General features: G+C 49.5%; 1 protein-coding gene across 1 annotated transcript in view; it reads left to right on the forward strand.

The window, feature by feature from the left end:
- Positions 1-3016: 3016 nt before the first annotated feature.
- The window catches only part of ccdc162 (coiled-coil domain containing 162), a 124037-nt gene continuing 101396 nt past the window's right edge, over positions 3017-25657 (forward strand). Inside the window, exons 1-8 of the mRNA XM_078400077.1 lie at positions 3017-3153; positions 6196-6268; positions 10543-10653; positions 14358-14471; positions 16095-16289; positions 18228-18393; positions 19209-19292; positions 22949-23106. Of these exons, the coding sequence (XP_078256203.1) occupies positions 3017-3153; positions 6196-6268; positions 10543-10653; positions 14358-14471; positions 16095-16289; positions 18228-18393; positions 19209-19292; positions 22949-23106 (1038 nt within the window). The remainder of the gene's footprint in view (positions 3154-6195; positions 6269-10542; positions 10654-14357; positions 14472-16094; positions 16290-18227; positions 18394-19208; positions 19293-22948; positions 23107-25657) is intronic.

Here is a 25657-nt window from a genome sequence, read left to right on the forward strand (position 1 = left end):
GCTGCCTGACCCGCTGAGTTACTCCAGCCATTATTATGTAAAGCAGCATCTGCAGTTCCTTGCGTCTCTGGTTGAGAGGCTTTTGGATAGGCACGTGGACAGGCAGGGAATGGAGGGACGTGGGTCACGTGCAGGCAGAGGAGATCCATTTAACTTGGCACCATGTTCAGCACAGACATTGTGGGCTGAAGGGCCTGTTCCTGTGCTGTGCAGTTCTATGTTCTATTGAATTGAATTGAATTGAATTGAATAAGTTTATTGACCAAGTATGTACACATACAAGGAATATGCCTTGGTGCTCCGCTCGCAAGTAACAACACGACAGACAGTAAACGATTAAGGATAGATAATTGACTATAGACAATAGGTGCAGGAGGAGGCCATTCGGCCCTTCGAGCCAGCACCAAAGGCAAGCAAATGGGAGGGCGTGTGGAAAAGATTTTGATGTGAAGCTGTTAAAATTAGTGGACAACCATTACCCGCTTGGTTGTCCAATTCTCAGATTGCAACTGGGGCATGGAGTTCCCTGCCCACCTCTGCCCAAAGAACAGAGAACATCCGGAGGCTGCAGCGAATCGTTCGATCAGCCGAGAAGGTCGTTGGCTGCAACCTTCCCCCCATTGACGAACCGTACACTGCAAGGGCCAGGAAGCGAGCGGGCAAGATCATCTCTGACCCCTCTCATCCTGGCCACAAACTCTTTGAAGCACTTACCTCTGGAAGGCGACTCCGGACTGTCAAAGCAGCCACAGCCAGACATAAAAACAGCTTTTATCCACGAGTGACAGCTCTACTCAATAACCAAAGTCTGCAGCCTCCTTTTGCTCTGGTATTTTATTTCATTCTTCACATGTTTAAACTATAAAGTTGTGTTCTTAATGTTTTATGCTTTATATAAGATTATTAAGGGGTTGGACACGTTAGAGGCAGGAAACATGTTCCCAATGTTGGGGGAGTCCAGAACCAGGGGCCACCGTTTAAGAATAAGGGGTAGGCCATTTAGAACTGAGATGAGGAAAAACCTTTTCAGTCAGAGAGTTGTGAATCTGTGGAATTCTCTGTCTCAGAAGGCAGTGGAGGCCAATTCTCTGAATGCATTCAAGAGAGAGCTAGATAGAGCTCTTAAGGATAGTGGTGTCAGGGGGTATGGGGAGAAGGCAGGAACGGGGTACTGATTGAGAATGATCAGCCATGATCACATTGAATGGCGGTGCTGGCTCGAAGGGCCAATTGGCCTCCTCCTGCACCTATTGTCTATTGTCTATTGTTTTGGTTTTGTCAAGGTTTATCTTTGTCATGTGTATCATATCATATCATATCATATATACACAGCGCGTAAACAGGCCTTTTTTCGGCCCACCAAGTCCGTGCCGCCCAGCGATCCCCGCACATTAACACTATCCTACACCCACTAGGGACAATTTTTTTTTTTACATTTACCCAGCCAATTAACCTACATACCTGTACGTCTTTGGAGTGTGGGAGGAAACCGAAGATCTCGGAGAAAACCCACGCAGGTCACGGGGAGAACGTACAAACTCCTTACAGTGCAGCACCCGTAGTCAGGATCGAACCTGAGTCTCCAGCGCTGCATTCGCTGTAAAGCAGCAACTCTACCGCTGCGCTACCATCATCATTCTGCTCACGAGGAGGGATTTCTTTAGCCAGAGGGTGGTGAATCTGCAGAATTCATGGCCACAGGCAGGCTGTGGAGGCCAAGTCAGTGGATATTTTTGAGATTGATAGATTCTTGATTAGTACAGGTGTCAGGGGTTACGGGGGAGAAGGCAGGAGAATGGGGTTAGGAGGGAGAGAGATAGAGCAGGCATGATTGAATGGCGGAGTAGACTTGATGGGCCGAATGGCCTAATTCTGCTGATAGAATTTATGAACTGAGATACAGTGAAGGGCGGTCAGGGTGGCGCAGCGGTAGAGTTGCTGCCTTACAGTGAATGCAGCGCCGGAGACCCGGGTTCCATCCCGACTACGGGCGCTGTCTGTACGGAGTTTGTACGTTCTCCCCGTGACCTGCGTGGGTTTTCTCCGAGATCTTCGGTTTCCTCCCACACTCCAAAGATGTGCAGGTTTGTAGGTTAATCGGCTTGGTGTAAATGTAAAAATTGTCCCTAGTGGGTGTAGGACAGTGTTAGTGTGCGGGGTTCGCTGGTCGGTGTGGACCCGGTGGGCCGAAAGGGCCTGTTTCCGCTCTGTATCTCTGAACTAAAAAGAAGTCGTGTCGCTGGAAGTCCCGATGAGGTTGAGATTGGCTGCCTCAACCAGCTGAGGTGCCACATTTTCAGGGGGACTTCCAGAGGTGGGGGGGGGGGGGGGGTGGGGGGGGGGGCACTCCCATTGTTTTGCCTGGATGTGCTGAACCACAGGTTGCCAGTAAATCGGTGGTGGACCTGCAGTATTTTCCCTCAGAGATAATGTATTCCAATCCTTGTTTACATTTTGGTCTCCTAATCTGAGGAAAGACATTCTTGCCATAGAGGGAGTACAGATAAGGTTCACCAGATTGATCCCTGGGATGGCAGGACTTTCATATGAAGAAAGACTGGATAGACTCGGCTTGTACTCGCTGGAATTTAGAAGATTGAGGGGGGATCTTATAGAAACTTACAAAATTCTTAAGGGGTTGGACAGGCTAGATGCAGGAAGATTGTTCCCGATGTTGGGGAAGTCCAGAACCAGGGGTCACAGTTTAAGGATAAGGGGGAAGTCTTTTAGGACCGAGATGAGAACGTTTTTTTTCACACAGAGAGTGGTGAATCTGTGGCATTCTCTGCCACAGAAGGTAGTTGAGGCCAGTTCATTGGCTATATTTAAGAGGGAGTTAGATGTGGCCCTTGTGGCTAAAGGGATCAGGGGGTATGGAGAGAAGGCAGGTACGGGATACTGAGCTGGATGATCAGCCATGATCATATTGAATGGCAGTGCAGGCTCGAAGGGCCGAATGGCCTACTCCTGCACCTATTTTCTATGTTTCTATTCCGTCTATCAACAGGTGTCAACGATGGGGGAAAGGTACACATTCTCTGAGAGTCCAAAGGTCCAGATGTTGGAGAAACAGCTGGCGACAGGCTTGGCTGAACTCAAGCAGGAGATCGAAGAAAATGGAATCCTGCAAGGTTCACCCACCAGACCCTTTAGGTAATATTTATATTTTACTCGTACATCGCAGTGGCCCGTTGACAGCGTCATAATGTTATGTTGTCCCACCCCAGTCGGCGCAGCGGTAGAGTTGCTGCCTTACTGCGAATGCAGCGCCGGAGACCCGGGTTCCATCCCGACTGCAGGTGCTGTCTGTGCGGAGTTTTTACGTTCTCCCCGTGACCTGCGTGGGTTTTCTCCGAGATCTCCGGTTTCCTCCCACACTCCAAAGACGTACAGGTTTACATAGGTTAAATGGTTTGGTAAATGTAAAAATTGTCCCTAGTGTGTGTAGGATAGTGTTAATAGACAATAGACAATAGGTGCAGGAGTAGGCCATTCGGCCCTTCGAGCCAGCACCACCATTCAATGTGATCATGGCTGATCATTCACAATCAGTACCCCGTTCCTGCCTTCTCCCCATACCCCCTGACTCCGCTATCCTTAAGAGCTCTATCTAGCTCTCTCTTGAATGCATTCAGAGACTTGGCCTCCACTGCCTTCTGAGGCAGAGAATGCCACAGATTTACAACTCTCTGACTGAAAAAGTTTTTCCTCATCTCCGTTCTAAATGGCCTACCCCTTATTCTTAAACTGTGGCCCCTGGTTCTGGACTCCCCCAACATTGGGAACATGTTTCCTGCCTCTAACGTGTCCAACCCCTTAATAATCTTATATGTTTCGATAAGATCCCCTCTCATTCTTCTAAATTCCAGTGTATACAAGCCTAGCCGCTCCAGTCTATCAACATATGATAGTCCCGCCATTCCGGGAATTAACCTAGTAAACTATGCTGCACGCCCTCAATAGCAAGAATATCCTTCCTCAAATTTGGAGACCAAAACTGCACACAGTACTCCAGGTGCGGTCTCACTAGGGCCCTGTACAACTGCAGAAGGACCTCTTTGCTCCTATACTCAACTCCTCTTGTTATGAAGGCCAACATTCCATTGGCTTTCTTCACTGCCTGCTGTACCTGCATGCTTCCTTTCAGTGACTGATGCACTAGGACACCCAGATCTCGTTGTACGTCCCCTTTTCCTAACTTTAATGTGCTGGGATCGGTGTTCGGCGCGGACCCGGTGGGCCGAAGGGCCTGTTTCCGCGCTGTATCTCTGAACTAAACTAAACTAAACCGGTCATTCCTTCTTCTCCCTGCTCCCGTCCGGCAGAAGGTACAGAAGTTTGAAAGCGCGCACCGCCAGACTCACGAACAGCTTCCTCCCCTCTGTTACCAGGCTTCTGAACGGCCCTTCCATAAGCTGGGGTACTGTCCCATTCACCTCTACCCCACTGCGGACATTGGACTTTGTTTGTGGAACTGATGCGTTACAATGCTGAGAACTATATTCTGCACTCTGTATCTTCCCCTCCGATCTACCTTTAATTTAGAGATACAGCTCGGAAACAGGCCCTTCGCCCACCGGGTCCACGCCGACCAGCGATCCCCGCTCACTAACACTATCCTACACACACTAGGAACAATTTTTACATTTACCAAGCCAATTAAACGACAAACCTGAGTGTGGGAGGAAACTGAAGATCTCAGAGAAAACCCACGCAGGTCACGGGGAAAACGTGCAAACTCCGTACAGACAGTACCCGTAGTCCGGATGGAACCCGGGTCTCCGGCGCTGCATTCGCTGTAAGGCAGCAACACTACCGCTGCACCGATTGGATTTAAGTGTGACAAATGTACTGATATACAGTATTATCTGATCTGTTTGGTTACTATGCAAAACTACGCTTTCCCCTGCATCTTGGAACACGTGACAATAATAAAGCTAAACCTATTTAGACTGTCATGGTCGATTATACATCGGATAAAAGTACAGCCAAACATGATTTATGTTAATACAAGGAATTGCAGAGACTTGAGCAAAACACAAAAGTACTGGAGTAACTCAGCAGGTCAGGCAGCATTTGTGGAAAGAACAGATAGGTGCCATTTTGTTTAGTTTTAGATTTAGAGATACAGCGCGGAAACAGGCCATTCGGCCCACCAGGTCCGTGCCGCCCAGCGATCCCCGCACACTAACACTGTCCTACACACACTAGGGACAATTTTTACATTTATACCAAGCCAATTAACCTACAAACCTGCACGTCTTTGGAGTGTGGGAGGAAACCGAAGATCTCGGAAAAACCCCACGCAGGTCACGGGGAGAACGTACAAACTCCGTACAGATAGCACCCGTAGTCGGGATGGAACCCGGGTCTCCGGCGCTGCATTCGCTGGAAGGCAGCAACTCTACCGCTGCGCCACCGTGCTTTCAAGACCCTTCTTCAAGGTTTATTAGTTTAGTTTAACCAGTCTATTTAGTTTGCTAACCAGTCAGCAGAATGGCTGTACTATATATAAGAAAATAACTGCAGATGCTGGTACAAATCGAAAGTATTTATTCACAAAATGCTGGAGTAACTCAGCAGGTCAGGCAGCATCTCAGGAGGGAAGGAATGGGCGACGTTTCGGGTCGAGACCCTTCTTTAGACTGATCACAATCGAGCAATTCACAGTGAACAGATACAGGATAAAGGGAAAGTATCACAAAATGCTGGAGTAACTCAGCGGGTCAGGCAGCATCTAGGAGAGAGGGAATGGGTGACGTTTCGGGCCGAGACCGTTCTTCAGAAAAGGGTCTCAACCCGAAACGTCACCCATTCCTTCTCTCCAGAGATGCTGCCTGACCCGCTGAGTTACTCCAGCATTTTGCGATACCTTCGATTTGTACCAGCATCTGCAGTTATTTTCAAACACAGGATAAAAGGAATAACGTTTACTGCAAGACAATCATTAAAAAAAATCTGACCTCATTTCGATATTGTAAAGGAAAATCTCTATGGTGTATGGTTGTATCAAGGAGCGGAGTCCGGGGGTATGGGGAGAAGGCAGGAACGGGGTACTGATTGAGAATGATCAGCCATGATCACATTGAATGGCGGTGCTGGCTCGAAGAGCTGAATGGTCTCCTCCTGCACCTATTGTCTATTGTCTATTACTGTTGCAGATTTTTTGTATTGATATTTTTATATATTTTTCAGTTCTGTTGGCATACCAAAGGATATTTCTCACTTCAGAAAAGAGCGAGAACTGCACTTAAAGAGAGCGTTGCAGGTAAGGTATGGGGAGACTTTAGAGATAGTCTGAGAAGTAACACCAGGCCTGACTGCCGTTTGGAAGAATGCTCACCAAGTCTTTGATCTTACTTTGGGCAACACGGTGGCGCAGCGGTAGAGTTAGACAATGGACAATAGGTGCAGGAGGAGGCCATTCGGCCCTTCGAGCCAGCACCGCCATTCAATGTGATCATGGCTGATCATTCTCAATCAGTACCCCGCTCCTGCCTTCTCCCCATACCCCCTGACTCTGCTATCCTCTCTATCTCTATCTAGCTCTCTCTTGAATGCATCCAGAGAATTGGCCTCCACTGCCTTCTGAGGCAGAGAATTCCACAGATTCACAACTCTCTGACTGAAAATGTTTTTCCTCATCTCCGTTCTAAATGGCCTACCCCTTATTCTTAAACTGTGGCCCCTGGTTCTGGACTCCCCCAACATTGGGAACATGTTTCCTGCCTCTAATGTGTCCAACCCCTTAATAATCTTATACGTTTCGATAAGATCTCCTCTTATCCTTCTAAATTCCAGTGTATACAAGCCTAGCCGCTCCAGTCTTTCAACATACGACAGTCCCGCCATTCCGTGAATTAACCTAGTAAACCTACGCTGCACGCCCTCATTAGCAAGAATATCCTTCCTCACATTTGGAGACCAAAACTGCACACAGTACTCCAGGTGCGGTCTCACAGCACCAGAGACCCGGGTTCCATCCTGCCTGCACATGGTTTGTACGTTCTCCCCGTGACCTCGTGGGTTTACTCCGGGTGCTCCGGTTTCCTCCCACACTCCAAAGACGTGTAGGTTAATTGGCTCTGTAGAAGTTGCAAGTTGCCCCATCTGTGTTGGATAGTGCTAGTGTGCGGGGATCGCTGGTCGGCATGGACCCGGTGGGCCGAAGGGCCTGTTTCCCCACTGTATTTCCAGAGTGGAAAGTGTGCTGCCATTTGCAAATTGGAAGAGGTTCAGAATCTGGAGTTATCACAAAACGCTGGAGTAACTCAGCGGGACAGGCAGCATCTACGAGAGAGGGAATGGGTGATGTTTCGGGTCGAGACACTTCTTCAGACTGATCTCGAGACCCTTAACGGTATAACAGTATAACAGAGCTTTATTTGTCATTCGGTACCGAAGTACCGAACGAAACTACATAGCAGTCATAGAAAAAAAGAACACAAGACACATAGCCCCAACACAAACGTCCATCACAGTGACTCCAAACACCCCCTCACTGTGATGGAGGCAACAAAACTTCCACTCTCTTCCCCACGCCCACGGACAGACAGCTCATCCCCGACCGACCCGCACAGTCCCTGCAAGGGGATGGAAGTCCCCGCGGCCGAATCGCACCGGGCGCTGAAACGTCTCGCGGCCGAGCCGGGCGATGAAAGGCCCCGCGACCAAGCCGTGCGCAGCTAAGTCCCGCGGCCGAGCTGCACCGGGCGATGTAAAGTCCCGCGGCCGAGCCGCACCAGCGATGTAAAGTCCCGCGGCCGAGCTGCACCAGGCACTGTTAAGTCCAGCGGCCGAGCCGCACCGGTTCTGTCTGACCCTCCGGACAGAAGGGTCTCGACCCGAAACGTCACCCATTCCCGCTCTCCCAGACGCTGCCTGACCCGCTGAGTAACTCCAGCATTTTGTGATACCTTCGATTTGTACCAGCATCTGCAGTTATTTTCCTTCAGAATCTGGACATCCATTAGAAATCCTGAACTAGTTTGTGAAAATAGCTACACTTTGTAGAAAGGAACAGCAGATGCAGGTTTACACCGATGATAGACACAAAATGCTGGAGTAACTCAGCGAGTCAGGCAGCGTCACTTGAGAGAGGGAATGGGTGACGTTTTGGGACGAGACTGACTGAAGATGGGTCTCGACCTGAAACGTCACCTATCCATGTTCTCCACAGATGCTGCCTGACCCGCTGAGTTACTCCAGCACTCTGTGAAACGTCACCTATCCATGTTCTCCACAGATGCTGCCTGACCCGCTGAGTTGCCCCAGCACTCTGTGAAACGTCACCTATCCATGTTCTCCTCTTTTTCTTTTCAAATCTTTTTATTAAATTTCAAAAATAATAAGCATAACAGTGATATTGATACATAGGGATCAGGATTACATTAACAACAAATGTAGCCTTAATATAAATCCAGTTTCAAAATACATATAGGGTATAGACCTCCCAGTCTCTATGTAATTATAGATAAAAGGTTAAAAGAGAACTTATATATATTGTAAAAAAAAGATAAAAAGGAAAGAAAAAACAAATTTTTACCCCCCTAAACTAAAATAAGCAAACAGACAACAAAAAAACAGAATCTGGGCTGCAAAACAAAAATGTCAACCGTTTAGACCCCTGTTTGTCGTTAAATCTGTTCCACCAAATAAAGGTAAAAAATTATTATAACGGCTGGAGAGGGAACAACTTATATTGTGTGAAAATATTGAATCAAGCTTCCCCAAGTCCTATCCAATTTAATCGAGGGTTCAACAATATCACTCCTAATTTTTTCTAAATTTAAACATGATATCGTTTCAGAATACCAATGGAGTGTGGTGGGAGGATTAGAGTCTTTCCATTTAAATAAAATAGATCTTCTGGCAATTAATGTAGTAAAAGCAATCAACCGACTGGCTGAAAGGGACAGATGAATAGAATCTATCATTGGTAGCCCAAATATTGCAGTGATAGGATGAGGTTGTAAATCAATACCTAAAACTACAGAAATAGTATCAAAAATTTCTTTCCAATATTTTTCCAAAAGTGGGCAAGACCAAAACATATGAGTCAGTGAAGCCATCTATCACAAGTAGGATTTATATAACCATACAAACGCGCTAACGTCCCTCCTTGAAACGTCACCTATCCATGTTCTCCACAGATGCTGCCTGACCCGCTGAGTTACTCCAGCACTCTGTGAAACGTCACCTATCCATGTTCTCCACAGATGCTGCCTGACCCGCTGAGTTACTCCAGCACTCTGTGAATCGTCACCTATCCATGTTCTCCACAGATGCTGCCTTCGACAAGGTCCCACATAGGAGATTAGTGGGCAAAATTAGGGCACATGGTATTGGGGGTAGGGTACTGACATGGATAGAAAATTGGTTGACAGACAGAAAACAAAGAGTGGGGATAAATGGGTCCCTTTTGGAATGGCAGGCAGTGACCAGTGGGGTACCGCAAGGTTCGGTACTGGGACCCCAGCTATTTACGATATACATTAATGACTTAGACGAAGGGATTAAAAGTACCATTAGCAAATTTGCAGATGATACTAAGTTGGGGGGTAGTGTGAATTGTGAGGAAGTTGCAATAAGGCTGCAGGGTGACTTGGACAGGTTGTGTGAGTGGGCGGATACATGGCAGATGCAGTTTAATGTAGATAAGTGTGAGGTTATTCACTTTGGAAGTAAGAATAGAAAGGCAGATTATTATCTGAATGGTGTCAAGTTAGGAGGAGGGGGAGTACAACGAGATCTGGGTGTCCTAGTGCATCAGTCAATGAAAGGAAGCATGCAGGTACAGCAGGCAGTGAAGAAAGCCAATGGAATGTTGGCCTTCGTAACAAGAGGAGTTGAGTATAGGAGCAAAGAGGTCCTTCTACAGTTGTACCGGGCCCTGGTGAGACCGCACCTGGAGTACTGTGTGCAGTTTTGGTCTCCAAATTTGAGGAAGGATATTCTTGCTATGGAGGGCGTGCAGCGTAGGTTCACTAGGTTAATTCCCGGAATGGCGGGACTGTCGTATGTTGAAAGGCTGGAGCGATTGGGCTTGTGTACACTGGAATTTAGAAGGATGCGGGGGGATCTTATTGAAACATATAAGATAATTAGGGGATTGGACACATTAGAGGCAGATAACATGTTCCCAATGTTGGGGGAGTCCAGAACAAGGGGCCACAGTTTAAGAATAAGGGGTAGGCCATTTAGAACGGAGATGAGGAAGAACTTTTTCAGTCGGAGGGTGGTGAAGGTGTGGAATTCTCTGCCTCAGAAGGCAGTGGAGGCCAGTTCGTTGGATGCTTTCAAGAGAGAGCTGGATAGAGCTCTTAAGGATAGCGGAGTGAGGGGGTATGGGGAGAAGGCAGGAACGGGGTACTGATTGAGAGTGATCAGCCATGATCGCATTGAATGGCGGTGCTGGCTCGAAGGGCTGAATGGCCTCCTCCTGCACCTATTGTCTATTGTCTATTGTCTATTGTCTATTGACCCGCTGAGTTACTCCAGCACTCTGTGTCTATACTGTTTTGTTCTTTCTTTATTTGGTAGGTAGCTGAAGCCAAACCACTTCTAATCCAAGCAGATGTCATGCAGAGGGAGCTGGAAAGTTGCCTGAAACCGGAATACACGACCGACAGTTTACCTCTACTCCTTCACCAGGTAACAAGATGTCCTCAAACGCACACGCACAGAGTCTCTTGCCCAGAGCAGGGGAATCGACATGGGTTTAAAATGAGGGGGGGGGGGGGGGGGGAATTTAATAGGAACCCGAGGGGTATCCTTCTCACACAAAGGGTGGTGGGTGTATGGAACGAGCTGCTAGAAGATTAGAAACATAGAAACAAATAGGTGCAGGAGGAAGCCATTTGGCCCTTCGAGCCAGCACCGCCATTCATTGTGATCCTGGCTGATCATCCACAATCAGTAACCCGTGCTTGCCTTCTCCCCATACCCCTTGATTCCACTAGCCCCGAGAGCTCTATCTAACTCTCTTTTAAATCCATCCAGTGAATCGGCCTCCACTGCCCTCTGTGGCAGAGAATTCCACAAATTCACAACTCTCTGGGTGAAAAAGTTCCTTCTCACCTCGGTTTTAAATGGCCTCCCCTTTATTCTAAGACTGGGGCCCCTGGTTCTGGACTCCCCCAACATTGGGAACATTTTTCCTGCATCTAGCTTGTCCAGTCCTTTTATAATTTTTATACGTCTCTGTAAGATCCCCTCTCATCCTTCTAAACTCCAGTGAATACAAGCCTAGATTGTAGTGCAAATATAAATTGAATGAACAATAATGGAATAATAAAATTCAGGAGTCCCAGTGGGTCATATGAACTTGCATCAGTACAATGAAATGTTTACTTACAGCACCATTACAGGCCTGTAAACTCCATACACACAGATTATGTACAATAAATTCATCAGTCAGAGTATTGAGTATAGACGTTGGGGGGGTCATGTTGCATTTGTACAAGACGTTGGTGAGACCGCATTTAGAATATTGTGTTCAGTTCTGGGCACCGTGTTATAAGAAAGATGTTGTCAAGCTGGAAAGGGTTGCAAAGAGGACTTACGATGATGTTGCCAGGACTCGAGGGTGTGAGCTATAGGGAGAGGTTGAACAGGCTGGGTCTCTATTCCATGGAGCGCAGGAGGATGAGGGGTGATCTTAAAGAGGTGTACAAAACCATGAGAGGAATAGATCGGGTAGACGCACAGAGTCCCTTGCCCAGAGTAGGGGAATCGAGGACAAGAGGTTTAAAATGAGGGGGGAAAAGATTTAATAGGAACCTGAGGGGTAACTTTTTCACACAACCGGATGGTGGGTGTATGGAACGAGCTGACGGAGGAGGTAGTTGAGGCTGGGACATTTAAGAAACACGGTGGTGCAGCGGTAGAGTTGCTGCCTTACAGCGAATGCAGCGCCGGAGACTCAGGTTCGATCCTGACTAAGGGCGCCTTTGTTGGATAGAACGTATGGAGTTTGTACGTTCTCCCCGTGACCTGTGTGGGTTTTCTCCGAGATCTTCGGTTTCCTCCCACACTCCAAAGACGTACAGGTACGTAGGTTAATTGACTGGGTAAATGTAAAGATTGTCCCTAGTGGGTGTAGGATAGTGTTAATGTACGGGGATCGCTGGGCGGCGCGGACCCGGTGGGCCGAAGGGCCTGTTTCTGCGCTGTATCTCTAAATCTAAAACTCTAAAAAAATCTAAAATTTAGACATGGTACGTAGATAGGACAGGTTTAACGGGACATAGGCGAAACGCAGGCAAGTGGGACTAGTGTAGATGGGACATGTTGGCCAGTGTGGGCAAGTTGGGCCGAGGGGCCTGTTTCCACGCTGTATCACTCTCTGACTCTATAAACTCACAGGTAAGTGGCAGAGGGCGAGAGTGTGGAGGGTCCTGTTGTGGTTGGAACCACAGAGATTGCTGCTGGTATCGACAACAACATTTAAAAGACATTTGGACAGGTATATGGATTGTAAACGTTTAGGGGGATATGGGCCAAATACGGGCAGGTGGGGCTAGTGTAGAGGAGGCAGAAACAAGGAACTGCAGATGCTGGTTTACCAAGAAAGACACAGGGTGCTGGAGTAACTCAGCGGGTCAGGCAGCATCTGTGGAGAACATGGATAGGTGACGTTTCACAGAGTGCTGGAGTAACTCAGCGGGTCAGGCAGCATCTGTGGAGAACATGGATAGGTGACGTTTCACAGAGTGCTGGAGTAACTCAGCGGGTCAGGCAGCATCTGTGGAGAACATGGATAGGTGACGTTTCACAGAGTGCTGGAGTAACTCAGCGGGACAGGCAGCATCTGTGGAGAACATGGATAGGCGACGTTTCACAGAGTGCTGGAGTAACTCAGCGGGTCAGGCAGCATCTGTGGAGAACATGGATAGGCGACGTTTCGAGACAGGAACGGTCTGAAGAAGGCCTGAAACTTCACCTAAGAGGTGGACGTGCATGGATTGGGGGGGAAGGGGTGGAATATAGATCACGGACCAGCAGGGGTGATTAGTTTAACTTGGCATTATGTTCAGCATGGACCTTGCTCACAAATTCATAAGTTCTAGGAGCAGAATTAGGCCATTCGGCCCATTGAGTCTACTCCGCCATTCAATCGTGGCTGATCTATCTCTCCCTCCTAACCCCATTCTCGTGCCTTCTCCCCATAACCCCTGACACCCGCACTAATCAAGAATCCATTAATTGGGCGGCACGGTGGCGCAGTGGTAGAGTTGCTGCCTTACAGCGAATGCAGCGCCGGAGACTCAGGTTCGATCCTGACTACGGGCGCCGTCTGTACGGAGTTTGTACGTTCTCCCCGTGACCTGCGTGGGTTTTCTCCGAGATCTTCGGTTTCCTCCCACACTCCAAAGACGTACAGGAACGTAGGTTAATTGGCTGGGCAAATGTAAAAATTGTTCCTAGTGGGTGTAGGATAGTGTTAGTTTGCGGGGATCGCTGGGAGGCGCGGACCCGATGGGCCGAAGGGCCTGTTTCTGCGCTGTATCTCTAAATCTAAAAAAAAAAATTAAATCTATCTATCTCTGCCTTAAAAATATCCACTGACTTGGCCTCCACAGCCGTGTGTGGCAACGAAAACCACAGAGTCACCACCCTCTGACTAAAGAAATTCCCCCTCATCTCCTTCCTAAAGGAATGTCCTTTTATTCTGAGGCTGTGGCCTCTAGTCCTAGACTCTCCCACTAGTGGAAACATCCACTCTATCCAGGCCTTTCACTGTGCCGTAAGTAAGATCGGAAAGGCCCATTTGCTGCGCTGTGCTGTTAATTGTTTATTCCAGGTCATTTTCACGTGTTCATAAGTTATAGGAGCAGAATTAGGTCATTCAGCCCATCAGTGTTGGGATCGTCCCTGCCTCAGCTACCTCCTCTGGCAGCTCGTTCCACACACCCACCACCCTTTGTGTGGGAAAAGTTGCCCCTCAGTTTCATAAGCTCACGTTCATAAGTGATAGGAGCAGAATTAGGCCATTCGGCCCATCAAGTCTACTCCACCATTCAATCATGGCTGATCTATCTCTCCCTCCTAACCCCATTCTCCTGCCTTCTCCCCATAATCCCTGACACCCGTACTAATCAATAATTTATCTATCTCTGCCTTAAAAATATCCACTGACTTGGCCTCCACAGCCTTCTGTGGCAAAGAATTCCACAGATTTCCTATTAAATCTTTCCCCCTCTCACCTTAAACCTGTGTCCTCTGGTCCTCGATTCCCCTACTCTGGGCAAGCGACCGTGTGCATCTGCCCGATCTGTTCCCCTCATAGACTTTATTTGATAAAATGGCCGACGTTAATGCTACTCATTAACATTTGTGTGTTTCATCCGCTGCAGTTTTTCACAGATCGGATTCACCAGTTAGCTCAATGCAAATATCTGCACATGCTGCGTTGGAAGAGGTTTTGCCAGCACACAAAGGTTATTGAGCAACTTTATCCTCTCTACAAGGTAGGCCTCAAAACATAACCTCGACTTTAGAGTTTTGGATTTGCTGGAGGGTTGCCAACTGTCCCGTATTAGCCGAGACATCCCGTATTTTGGGCTAAGTTGGTTTGTCCCATACGGGACCGCCCTTGTCCCATATTAGGCTCAGGGGGTGTTGTAGGCCCCGACGTGGTAAGCCCGGACATGGTAGGCCGGGACGTTGTAGGCCGGGCCCCTGTAGGCCCGGACACTGTAGGCCCGGACGTTGTAGGCCCGCCCCTGTAGGCCCGGACGCTGTAGGCCCGGACGGACGTTGCAGGCCCGGACGTTGTAGGCCCGGACGTTGTAGGCCTGGACGTTGTAGGCCCGGACGTTGTAGGCCGGGCCCCTGTAGGCCCAGACGGACGTTGCAGGCCCGGATGCTGTAGGCCCGGACGCTGTAGGCTCGGACAGTGTAGGTCCGGACTGTATAGGTCTGGAGGCCCGGGCTCTGCGTGAGGTTACGTGGGGCGCGGGGCGGCGACGTCACCTTGTCCCTTATGTGGGAGTGAGATAGTTGGCAACCCTACTCAAAACATAACTTCGACTTTAAAGTCTTGGATTTGCAGCCAATTGTGGATGCAGCCCAGTCCATCACACAACCCGACCTCCCTTCTATTCACTCTATTTAGAAACATAGTAAATAGGTGCAGGAGGAGGCGATTCGGCCCTTTGAGCCAGAACCGCCATTCAATGTGATCATGTTGGGGGAGTCCAGAACCAGGGGCCACAGTCTAAGAATAATGGGTTAGGGTTAGGGGTGAGATGAGAACAAAACTTTTTCACCCAGAGAGTTGTGAATTTGTGGAGTTCTCTGCCACAGAGGGCAGTGGAGGCCAATTCACTGGATGAATTTAAAAGAGAGCTCTAGGGGCTAGCGGAATCAAAGATTTTTAACTTCTAGACACAAAAAGCTGGAGTAACTCAGTGGGACAGAGAGCATCCTTGGAGAGAAGGAATGGGTCACGATTTGGGTCGAGACCCTTCTTCAGACTGAGAGTCAGTGAAGAGGGAGATGCAGAGATGTGGAAGGATAAGGTGTTAAAATGGGACATCAAAGGGGATGCGGTTCAAGGAAAATGTAGATCGTTTCGAGTCAAGACCCTTCTCTCCCCCCCCCCCCCCCGATGAGTTACTTCAGCCGGGATGGTGGGACTGTCATATGAGGAAAATTTGAAAAGACTGGGCTTGTATTCACTGGAGTTTAGAAGGATGAGAGGGGATCTTATAGAAACGTATAAAATTATAAAAGGACTGGACAAGCTAGATGCAGGAAAACGTTCCCAATATTGGGGGAGTCCAGAACCGGGGGACACAGTCTTAGAATAAAGGGGAGGCCATTTAAACCTGAGGTGAGAAGGAACTTTTTCACCCAGAGAGTTGTGAATTTGTGGAATTCTCTGCCACGGAGGGCAGTGGAGGCCAAATCACTGGGTGGATTTAAGAGAGGGTTAGATAGAGCTCTAGGGGCTAGCGGAATCAAGGGGTATGGGGAGAAGGCAGGCACGGGTTACTGATTGTGGATGATCAGCCATGATCACAATTGTCTATTGTCTAGTGAAGGACGCTTCACCAATGAACATTTTAATCATCACCTGTCCTCCCCAGGAACAAATGTCCCGCGTTATGAAGGAGCACGATGATGCCGTGCAGCGGGCGGGCAGGCTGGCGCGGGCACGGGAATGCCATCTCATGGACGCCGGCCCACCCAGCAAATGCGTGACCCAGGAGGACATCATTATCTACCTGCAGTGGCTGGTGTGTCACCTCCACTCCGTCACAACCATCCACAACTACCTGAGGGTGAGGCACGACTCAGCTCTCCATCACTCTGTCTGATTCCTGCTCCCTCTCTCTCTCTCTCTCTCCCTCTCTCTCTCCGTCTCGCCCTGTCTCTCTCCATCTCCGTCTCCATTTCTCTATCTCCATCTCCGTCTCTGTCTCTGCCCCGTCTCCGTCTCTCTCTCTCCATCTCTCTGTCTCTCCATCCCTCTCTCTCCATCCCTCTCCCTCCGTCTCTCTCCCTCCGTCTCTCTCCCTCCGTCTCTCTCCCTCCGTCTCTCTCCCTCCGTCTCTCTCTCCGCCTCTCTCTCTCCGCCTCTCTCTCTCCGCCTCTCTCTCTCCGCCTCTCTCTCTCCGTCTCTCTCTCTCCGTCTCTCTCTCTCCGTCTCTCTCTCTCTCTCTCTCTCTCTCTCTCTCTCTCTCTCTCTCTCTCTCTCTCTCTCTCTCTCTCTCTCCCTCTCTCTCTCTCTCCCTCTCTCTCTCTCTCTCTCTCTCTCTCTCTCTCTCTCTCTCTCTCTCTGTGATTGTGCATCGTGCTCTGTGTGTGTGGCCTTGTGTTGCAGGTGCTCTCTTTAGAAGGATTAGAGGAGATCTTATCGAAACGTATAAGATTATTAAGGGGTTGGACACGTTAGAGGCAGGAAACATGTTCCCAATGTTGGGGGAGTCCAGAACAAGGGGCCACAGTTTAAGAATAAGGGGTAGGCATATTTAGAACGGAGATGAGGAAAACCTTTTTTCAGTCAGAGAGTTGTGAATCTGTGGAATTCTCTGCCTCAGAAGGCAGTGGAGGCCGATTCTCTGAATGCATTCAAGAGAGAGCTGGATAGAGCTCTTAAGGATAGCGGAGTCAGGGGGTATGGGGAGAAGGCAGGAACGGGGTACTGATTGAGAGTGATCAGCCATGATCACATTGAATGGCGGTGCTGGCTCGAAGGGCCAAATGGCCTCCTCCTGCACCTATTGTCTATTGTCTATTGTGCTCTGTGTGTGTGGCCTTGTGTTGCAGGTGAGGCAGTATGTTTCTGTCTCCATCTCTCTGTCTCCGTCTCTCTGTCTCCTCTCTCTCCGTCTCCGTCTCCGTATCTCCGTCTCTCTCTCTCTCTCTCTGTCTCTCTCTCTCCGTCTCTCTCTCTCTCCGTCTCTCTCTCTCCGTCTCCCTCTCTCCGTCTCTCTCTCTCCGTCTCCCTCTCTCCGTCTCTCTCCGTCTCTCTCTCTCCGTCTCCCTCTCTCCGTCTCCCTCTCTCCGTCTCCCTCTCTCCGTCTCCCTCTCTCCGTCTCTCTCTCTCTGTCTCTCTCCGTCTCTCTCTCTCCGTCTCTCTCTCTCCGTCTCCCTCTCTCCGTCTCCCTCTCTCCGTCTCCCTCTCTCCGTCTCCCTCTCTCCGTCTCTCTCTCTCTGTCTCTCTCCGTCTCTCTTTCTCCGTCTCTCTCTCTCCGTCTCCCTCTCTCCGTCTCCCTCTCTCCGTCTCCCTCTCTCCGTCTCCCTCTCTCTGTCTCTCTCTCTCCGTCTCTCTCTCTCCGTCTCTCTCTCTCCGTCTCCCTCTCTCCGTCTCCCTCTCTCCGTCTCTCTCTCTCTGTCTCTCTCCGTCTCCCTCTCTCCGTCTCCCTCTCTCTGTCTCCCTCTCTCCGTCTCTCTCTCTCTGTCTCCCTCTCTCCGTCTCTCTCCGTCTCTCTCTCTCCGTCTCTCTCTCTCCGTCTCCCTCTCTCCGTCTCCCTCTCTCCGTCTCCCTCTCTCCGTCTCCCTCTCTCCGTCTCTCTCTCTCCGTCTCTCTCTCTCCGTCTCCCTCTCTCCGTCTCCCTCTCTCCGTCTCCCTCTCTCCGTCTCTCTCTCTCCGTCTCCCTCTCTCCGTCTCTCTCTCTCCGTCTCCCTCTCTCCGTCTCCCTCTCTCCGTCTCTCTCTCTCTGTCTCTCTCTCTCTGTGACCGTGCACCGTGCTCTGTGCGTGCCCTTGTGTTGCAGGTGCTCCAGTACATGCCCATGTGCCTCCTGCTCGAGGGGACGGTGGGGAAGCTGCCTGACGTGCTGGCGGAGGATGATGGGAGGACCAGCGGGGTCGCGCTCCCTCCCACCGCCCGTGTCTCCACGCGGCCAGGCACCGCCCTCTCCAGCGCCTCTGGATCGGCGGGTAGGGGACCTGCCGAACGTCCACAACCCCCGTTCCACACGCCCACCGCCCTCTGCGTGAAAAACAGCGCCCCGCACTTTCATACGTTCATGCTCATAAGCGATAGGAGCAGAATTAGGCCATTCGGCCCATCGAGTCTACTCCGCCATTCAATCATGGCTGATCTATCTCTCCCTCCCAACCCCATTGTCCTGCCTTCTCCCCACAACCCCTGACACCCGCACTAATCAAGAATCTATCTATCTCCGCCTTTAAAATATCAATTGACTTGGCCTCCACAGCCGTCTGTGGCAATGAATTCCACAGATTTCCTATTAAATCTCCTCCTCCCCCCCACCCCCTCACCTTAAACCTATGTCCTCTGGTCCTCAATACAATAGGTGCAGGAGTAGGCCATTCGGCCCTTCGAGCCAGCACCGCCATTCAATGTGATCATGGCTGATAATTCTCAATCAGTACCCCGTTCCTGCCATCTCCCCATACCCCCTGACTCCGCTATCCTTAAGAGCTCTATCTAGCTCTCTCTTGAATGCATTTAGAGACTTGGCCTCCACTGCCTTCTGAGGCGGAGAATTCCACACATTTACAATTCCCAAACTCTGGGCAAGGGACTCTGTGCATCTATTCCTCTCATGATTTTGTACACCTCTATAAGATCTCCCCTTATCCTCCTGCGCTCCATGGAATAGAGACCCAGCCTGCTCAACCTCTCCCTGTAGCTCACACCCTCTAGTCCTGGCAACATCCTCGTAAATCTACTCTGTGCGGTGTGGTGGATGGGATATGATCACCTGAACTCTTATCCCTCCTGTCAGGGAAACCCTCTGCTCGCCTGTCATCAAGTGGAACCCACGCAGTCTCTGCCCTCAACAAGGACTTCACCCTCGTGGGCTGTGAAGGTAAGGACGAGGCGGAAGACAGACACAAAACGCCAGAGTAACTCAGCGGGTCGGGCACCGTCTCCGCAGAGAGGGAACGGGTGACGTTTCGGGTCGAGACCCTTCTTCGGACCGAATGGAGGGTCCATTGTTGGCTGGGGAAGGTGTGATCTCAGGAGGGGATTCAATTAGGTGGACTAAGGAACTGGTTAAAGGACTAGGGTGGAGGAAGGGGGGCAAGGGGGGGAGAGAGGAGGGGAGTGTAGGTGGAAGTTACTTAAAATTAGAAAATCCAGTGTTTAAACCGCTGGGGTGTAAGCTGCCCGAGTGAAATATGAGGTGCTGCTCCTCCAGTTTCCGCTGGGCCTCACTCTGACAATGGAGGAGGCCCAGGACAGAAAGGTCAGTGTGGGAATGGGAGGGGGAGTTAAAATGGTTCGTATCCTGGAGATGCTGTAGGTTGGTCCAGCAGCCTGAGTGCCAGTCTTCGGCTGAGGTGGACAGATAACATCTTCTCTCCTTTATCAACACTCTTTTGATCCAGCCATGATCACATTGAATGGTGGTGCTGGCTCGAAGGGCCGAATGGCCTCCTCCTACACCTATTGTCTATTGTCTTTTGTCTCCGTTAGTCCCCATTAGGTCATAAGGTCATAGAAACATGGAAAATAGGCGCAGGAGGAGGCCATTTGGCCCTTCGAGCCAGCACCGCCATTCATTGCGATCATGGCTGATCATCCACAATCAGTAACCCATGCTTGCCTTCTCCCCATACCCCCTGACTCCGCTAGCCCCTAGAGCTCTATCTCGCTCTCTTTTAAATTCATCCAGTGATTTGCCCTCCACTGCCCTCTGTGGCAGAGAATTCCATAAATTAACAAAACTCTCTGGGTGAAAAGGTTTTTTTTTCTCCTCAGTTTTAAATGGCCTCCCCTTTATTCTCAGACTGTTTGTGGCCCCTGGTTCTGGACTCCCCCAACATTGGGAACGTAGTGTGGGATATTTTAAAATGGCCTCCCTGTGGCGCTCCCTGGTGGTGAGCCATGCATGGTGCGGGCCCTCGGCTCGAGGGGGGTGGGGGGGGGGGGGGGTCACGGAACTTGCAGTGGGGAGGAGGGGCAGCTGGTAGGGGAGTTCCAGCAGGAGTTGAGCTGGTTGGGGGTTTGGGGACGTGTCTGGTGCTTGAGGAACAAAGAAAACTTTGCTTGACACGTGTCCCGCGTCATTGGCTTTGCTTGACACTAGTGTCCCGCTTCATCCCCTTCACGCTTAGGCTGTGGCCCCTTGGTTCTGGACTCCCCCAGCATTGGGAACATTTTTCCTGCGTCTAGCTTGTCCAGTCCTTTTATAATGTTATACGTCTCTATAAGATCCCCTCTCATCCTTCTGAACTCCAGTGAATACAAGCCCAGTCTTTCCAATCTTTCCCCACATGGCAGTCCCGCCATCCCGGGGATTAACCTGGTGAACCTACGCTGCACTGCCCCAATAGCAAGGACGTCCTTCCTCAAACTAGGAGACCAAAACTGCACACAATACTCCAGATGTGGTCTCACCAGCTCATAAGTGATAGGAGCAGAATTAGGCCATTCGGTCCATCAAGTCTACTCCGCCATTCAATCATGGCTGATCTATCTCTCCCTCCTGACCCCATTCTCCTGCCTTCTCCCCATAACCCCTGACGCCCGCACTAATCAAGAATCTATCTCTGCTTTAAGAATATCCATTGACTTGGCCTCCACAGCCTTCTGTGGCAATGAGTTCCACAGATTCACCACCCTCTGATCTTGTCTCCATTTTGGTTCCTTTTCATCTTAGGCCATTGTCCACCCATCTGCTAATCACCAACCCCCTCCCCCTCACCTGTATCCATCTATCACTTAACATGCTTAATCCTGCCCCCACCTCTTTACCAGTTTTATAGACAATGGACAATAGACAATAGGTGCAGGAGGAGGCCATTCGGCCCTTCGAGCCAGCACCGCCATTCAATGTGATCATGGCTGATCATTCTCAATGAGTACCCCCGTTCCTGCCTTCTCCCCATACGCCCTGACTCTGCTATCCTTAAGAGCTCTATCTAGCTCTCTCTTGAATGCATTCAGAGAATTGACCTCCACTGCCTTCTGAGGCAGAGAATTCCACAGATTCACAACTCTCTGACTGAAAAAGTTTTTCCTCATCTCCGTTCTAAATGGCCGACCCCTTATTCTTAAACTGTGGCCCCTTGTTCTGGACTCCCCCAACATTGGGAACATGTTTCCTGCCTCTAACGTGTCCAACCGCTTAATAATCCTATACGTTTCGATAAGATCTCCTCTCATCCTTCTAAATTCCAGTGTATACAAGCCTAGCCGCTCCAGTCTTTCAACATATGACAGTCCCGCTGTTCCGGGAATTAACCTAGTAAACCTATGCTGCACGCCCATTAGTCTGAAGAAGGGGTCCCGACCTGAAACATCGACTACCCATGTTACATAGAACATAGAACAGTACAGTATAGGAAGAGGCCATTCGGCCCACAGTGTCTATGCCGAACAAGAAAGTGATCTCATCTGTCTGGACATGATCCATATCCCTATATTCCCTACACGGCTTTGTGCCTATCTAAATACCTCTTAAATAGAAACATAGAATAATAGGTGCAGGAGGAGGCCATTTGGCCCTTCGAGCCAGCACCGCCATTCAATATGATCGTGGCTGATCATCCACAATCACTAGCCCGTTCCTGCCTTCTCCCCGTATCCCTTGATTCTGTTAATCCAAAGAGCTAAATCTAACTCTCACTTGAAAACATCCAGTGAATTGGCATCCACTGCCTTCTGTGGCAGAGAATTCCACAAATTCACAACTCTCTGGGTGAAAAGGTTTATCCTCATCTCAGTTCTAAATGGCCTCCCCTTTATTCTTAAACTGTGACAGGATGGTATCTGCCTCCACCAAGCAATGCATCCCACACCACCACCACATCTCCATTAAACATTTCCCCCCTTTTCACCCTGTAGTTATGTCTTCCAGTGTCAGCCATTTCCACGCTGGGTAAAAGGTTCTGACTGTCTACCCTATCAATGCCTCTCATAAATGTATACACTTCTATCAACTCTCCCCACATTCTCCAGAGATGCTGCCTGACCCGCTGAGTTACTCCAGCACTCTGTGAAACGTCACCTATCCATGTTCTCCACAGATGCTGCCCGACCCGCTGAGTTACTCCAGCACTCTGTGAAACGTCACCTATCCGTGTTCTCCACAGATGCTGCCTGACCTGCTGAGTTCCTCCAGCACTCTGTGTTTTACACGCTTCTGTTCATCGTGTTGCAACATATTGAAAACCTGGACAAGTGTACATTTCCTCAATGTCTCTGACCAACCACCTACCTCACTGGACACCCTTGGAATATCTTTACTCGGACTTTATCTTGCACTAAACATCATTCCCTTTGTTTTGCATCTGTACATTGTAGACGGCTCGATTGTAATTGTGTATCTCCAGAGATGCTGCCTGTCCCGCTGAGTTACTCCATCTTTTTGTGCCCATCTTCGGTTTAAACCAGCATCTGCAGTTCCTTTCCTACACATAATCTTTCCGCTGACTGGTTGGCACGCGACAAAGGCTTTTCACTGCACCTCGGTACACGTGACAATAAACTAAACTGAAGTAAACTATCTTTTGGCAGGCGCCTTTGAATCAGAAGTGAACCTTAGTCTCCCTGTGCACAAACTCAAAATGGAGGAGTTCAGGCATCAGCTTCGGTACCTTGTTGGCCACTTCAACATCGAGTACGATGTGGATGACATCAGGACCACAGCGAATGAGATGGAACTGTTCACACTGGTAAGAGGCAAGAGTGTTCCATTATCATATGTATCTGGGGTTGCCAACTTCCTCACTCCCAAATAAGGGACAAAAGGTGACGTCACCGCCCCGCGCCCCACGTGACCTCACCCAGCCAACGGCCACGTGCTCCCGCTCCACCAATGGCGGCCGCCCGGGCCGGGAGGCGGGTTGTACGCAACCTCCGTTAGGCGGTGCCCGGGTTTCAACAGACAATAGACAATAGGTGCAGGAGGAGGCCATTCGGCCCTTCGAGCCAGCACCGCCATTCAATGTGATCATGGCTGATCATTCTCAATCAGTACCCCGTTCCTGCCTTCTCCCCATACCCCCTGACTCCGCTATCCTTAAGAGCTCTATCCAGCTCTCTCTTGAATGCATTCAGAGAATTGGCCTCCGCTGCCTTCTGAGGCAGAGAATTCCACAGATTTACAACTCTCTGACTGAAAAAGTTTTTCATCATCTCAGTTCTAAATGGCCTACCCCTTATTCTTAAACTGTGGCCCCTTGTTCTGGACTCCCCCAACATTGGGAACATGTTTCCTGCCTCTAACGTGTCCAACCCCTTAATAATCTTATACGTTTCGATAAGATCCCCTCTCATCCTTCTAAATTCCAGTGTATACAAGCCTAGTCGCTCCAGTCTACAGTGTCCGGGCTCGATTGTTATCATGTATCGTCTTTCCTCTGACTGGTTAGCACGCAACAAAAGCTTGTCACTGCCCCTCGGTACACGTGACAATAAACCGATGTGATCCTTACTTGCAGCAGCACAACAGGTCTGTAAATACAGTGCTCAATAGTTAACATAATAAATAAAAAATGAAAGATACTGGAGGAGCAAGATGAACCACTCCGTTGAAACCGTCTATACTGAAGTGTGGTACGCAAAGGAGCGTAACGTCCGCCATTTTAGTAAGCAGATCCCGCCGTTCGCTCTGCCTCTCGCAGTGTGATCAGTGTTGTGGGGGAACAGTATGTGTGATGATACCATTAAAATGAAGTATATATCTCATCTATCAATTCACAGATTGTTGTTATTTTTCTTTTTAAATGTCTCTTCAAGTTTCCGCCTACTAAAATGGCGCCGTGACGTACTACGGGTTTTAGGGGTCGAGTGGTCTATCTTGCTCTGCTCTGTTATCTTTGCAAAAAATGTTCGATAAATTGACAACTCCAACATTAGTATTGAAGCAGCTTTATGGGACTTTGGTCGGGCTGCGTTTGGAGTATTGCGTGCAGTTCTGGTCTCCCCCACTACATGAAGGATGTGGAGCCTTTGGGGAGGATGCACCAGGACGATAGACACACAATGCTGGAGCAACACAGCGGGTCAGTTCAGTTTAGTTTATTGTCACGTGTACCAATAGACAATAGGTGCAGGAGGAGGCCATTCGGCCCTTTGAGCCAGCACCGCCATTCAATGTGATCATGGCTGATCATTCTCCATCAGTACCCCGTTCCTGCCTTCTCCCCATACCCCCTGACTCCGCTATCCTTAAAGGCTCTATCTAACTCTCTCTTGAATGCATTCAGAGAATTGGCCTCCACTGCCTTCTGAGGCAGAGAATTCCACAGATTCACAACTCTCTGACTGAATATGTTTTTCCTCATCTCCGTTCTAAATGGCCTACCCCTTATTCTTAAACTGTGGGCCCTGGTTCTGGACTCCCCCAACATTGGGAACATGTTTCCTGCCTCTAACGTGTCCAACCCCTTAATAATCTTATATGTTTCGATAAGATCCCCTCTCATCCTTCTAAATTCCCGTGTGTTTAGAAGGATGAGAGGGGATCTTATCGAAACATATAAGATGTACAGGTACAGAGGTACAGTGAACCAGTCAGCAGAAAGACAATGCATGATTACAATCGAGCTCTTTACAGTGTGTAGATACATGATAACGGGAATAAAGTTTACATAGAAAATAGGTGCAGAAGTGGGCCATTCGGCCCTTCGAGCCAGCACCGCCATTCAATATGATCAAGGCTGATCATCCACAATCAGTACGTAGACACAAAATGCTGGAGTAACTCAGCGGGTCAGGCAGCATCTCGGGAGAGGAGCAATGGGTGACGTTTCAGGTCGAGACCCTTCTTCAGACCGATGTCGGGGGTGGGGGGGGGGGGGGCGGGACAAAGTTAGGATGTAGTCGGAGACAGGAAGAATGGTGGGAGAACTGGGAAGGGGGAGGGGATAGAGAGAGAGGGGAAGCAAGGACCACCTGAAGTGGGAGAAGTCAACGTTTATACCGCTGGGGTGTAAACTACCCAAGCGAAATATGAGGTGCTACTACATCTAAAATCAGTACCCCGTCCCGGCCTTTTCCCCATCTCCCTTGATTCCCTTAGCCCTAAGAGTTAAATCTAACCCTTCCTTGGTTTAGTGCAAGGTAAAGCCAGCAAAGTCCGATCAAAGATAGTCCGAGGGTCACCAATGAGGTACTGTAGATAGTAGGAAAATAACTGCAGATGCTGGTACAAATCGAAGGTATCACAAAATGCTGGAGTAACTCAGCGGGTCAGGCAGCATCTCAGGATCACAAAATGCT

This window comes from Rhinoraja longicauda, chromosome 5 (assembly GCF_053455715.1).
Source record: "Rhinoraja longicauda isolate Sanriku21f chromosome 5, sRhiLon1.1, whole genome shotgun sequence".
Taxonomy (NCBI): Eukaryota; Metazoa; Chordata; class Chondrichthyes; order Rajiformes; family Arhynchobatidae; genus Rhinoraja; species Rhinoraja longicauda.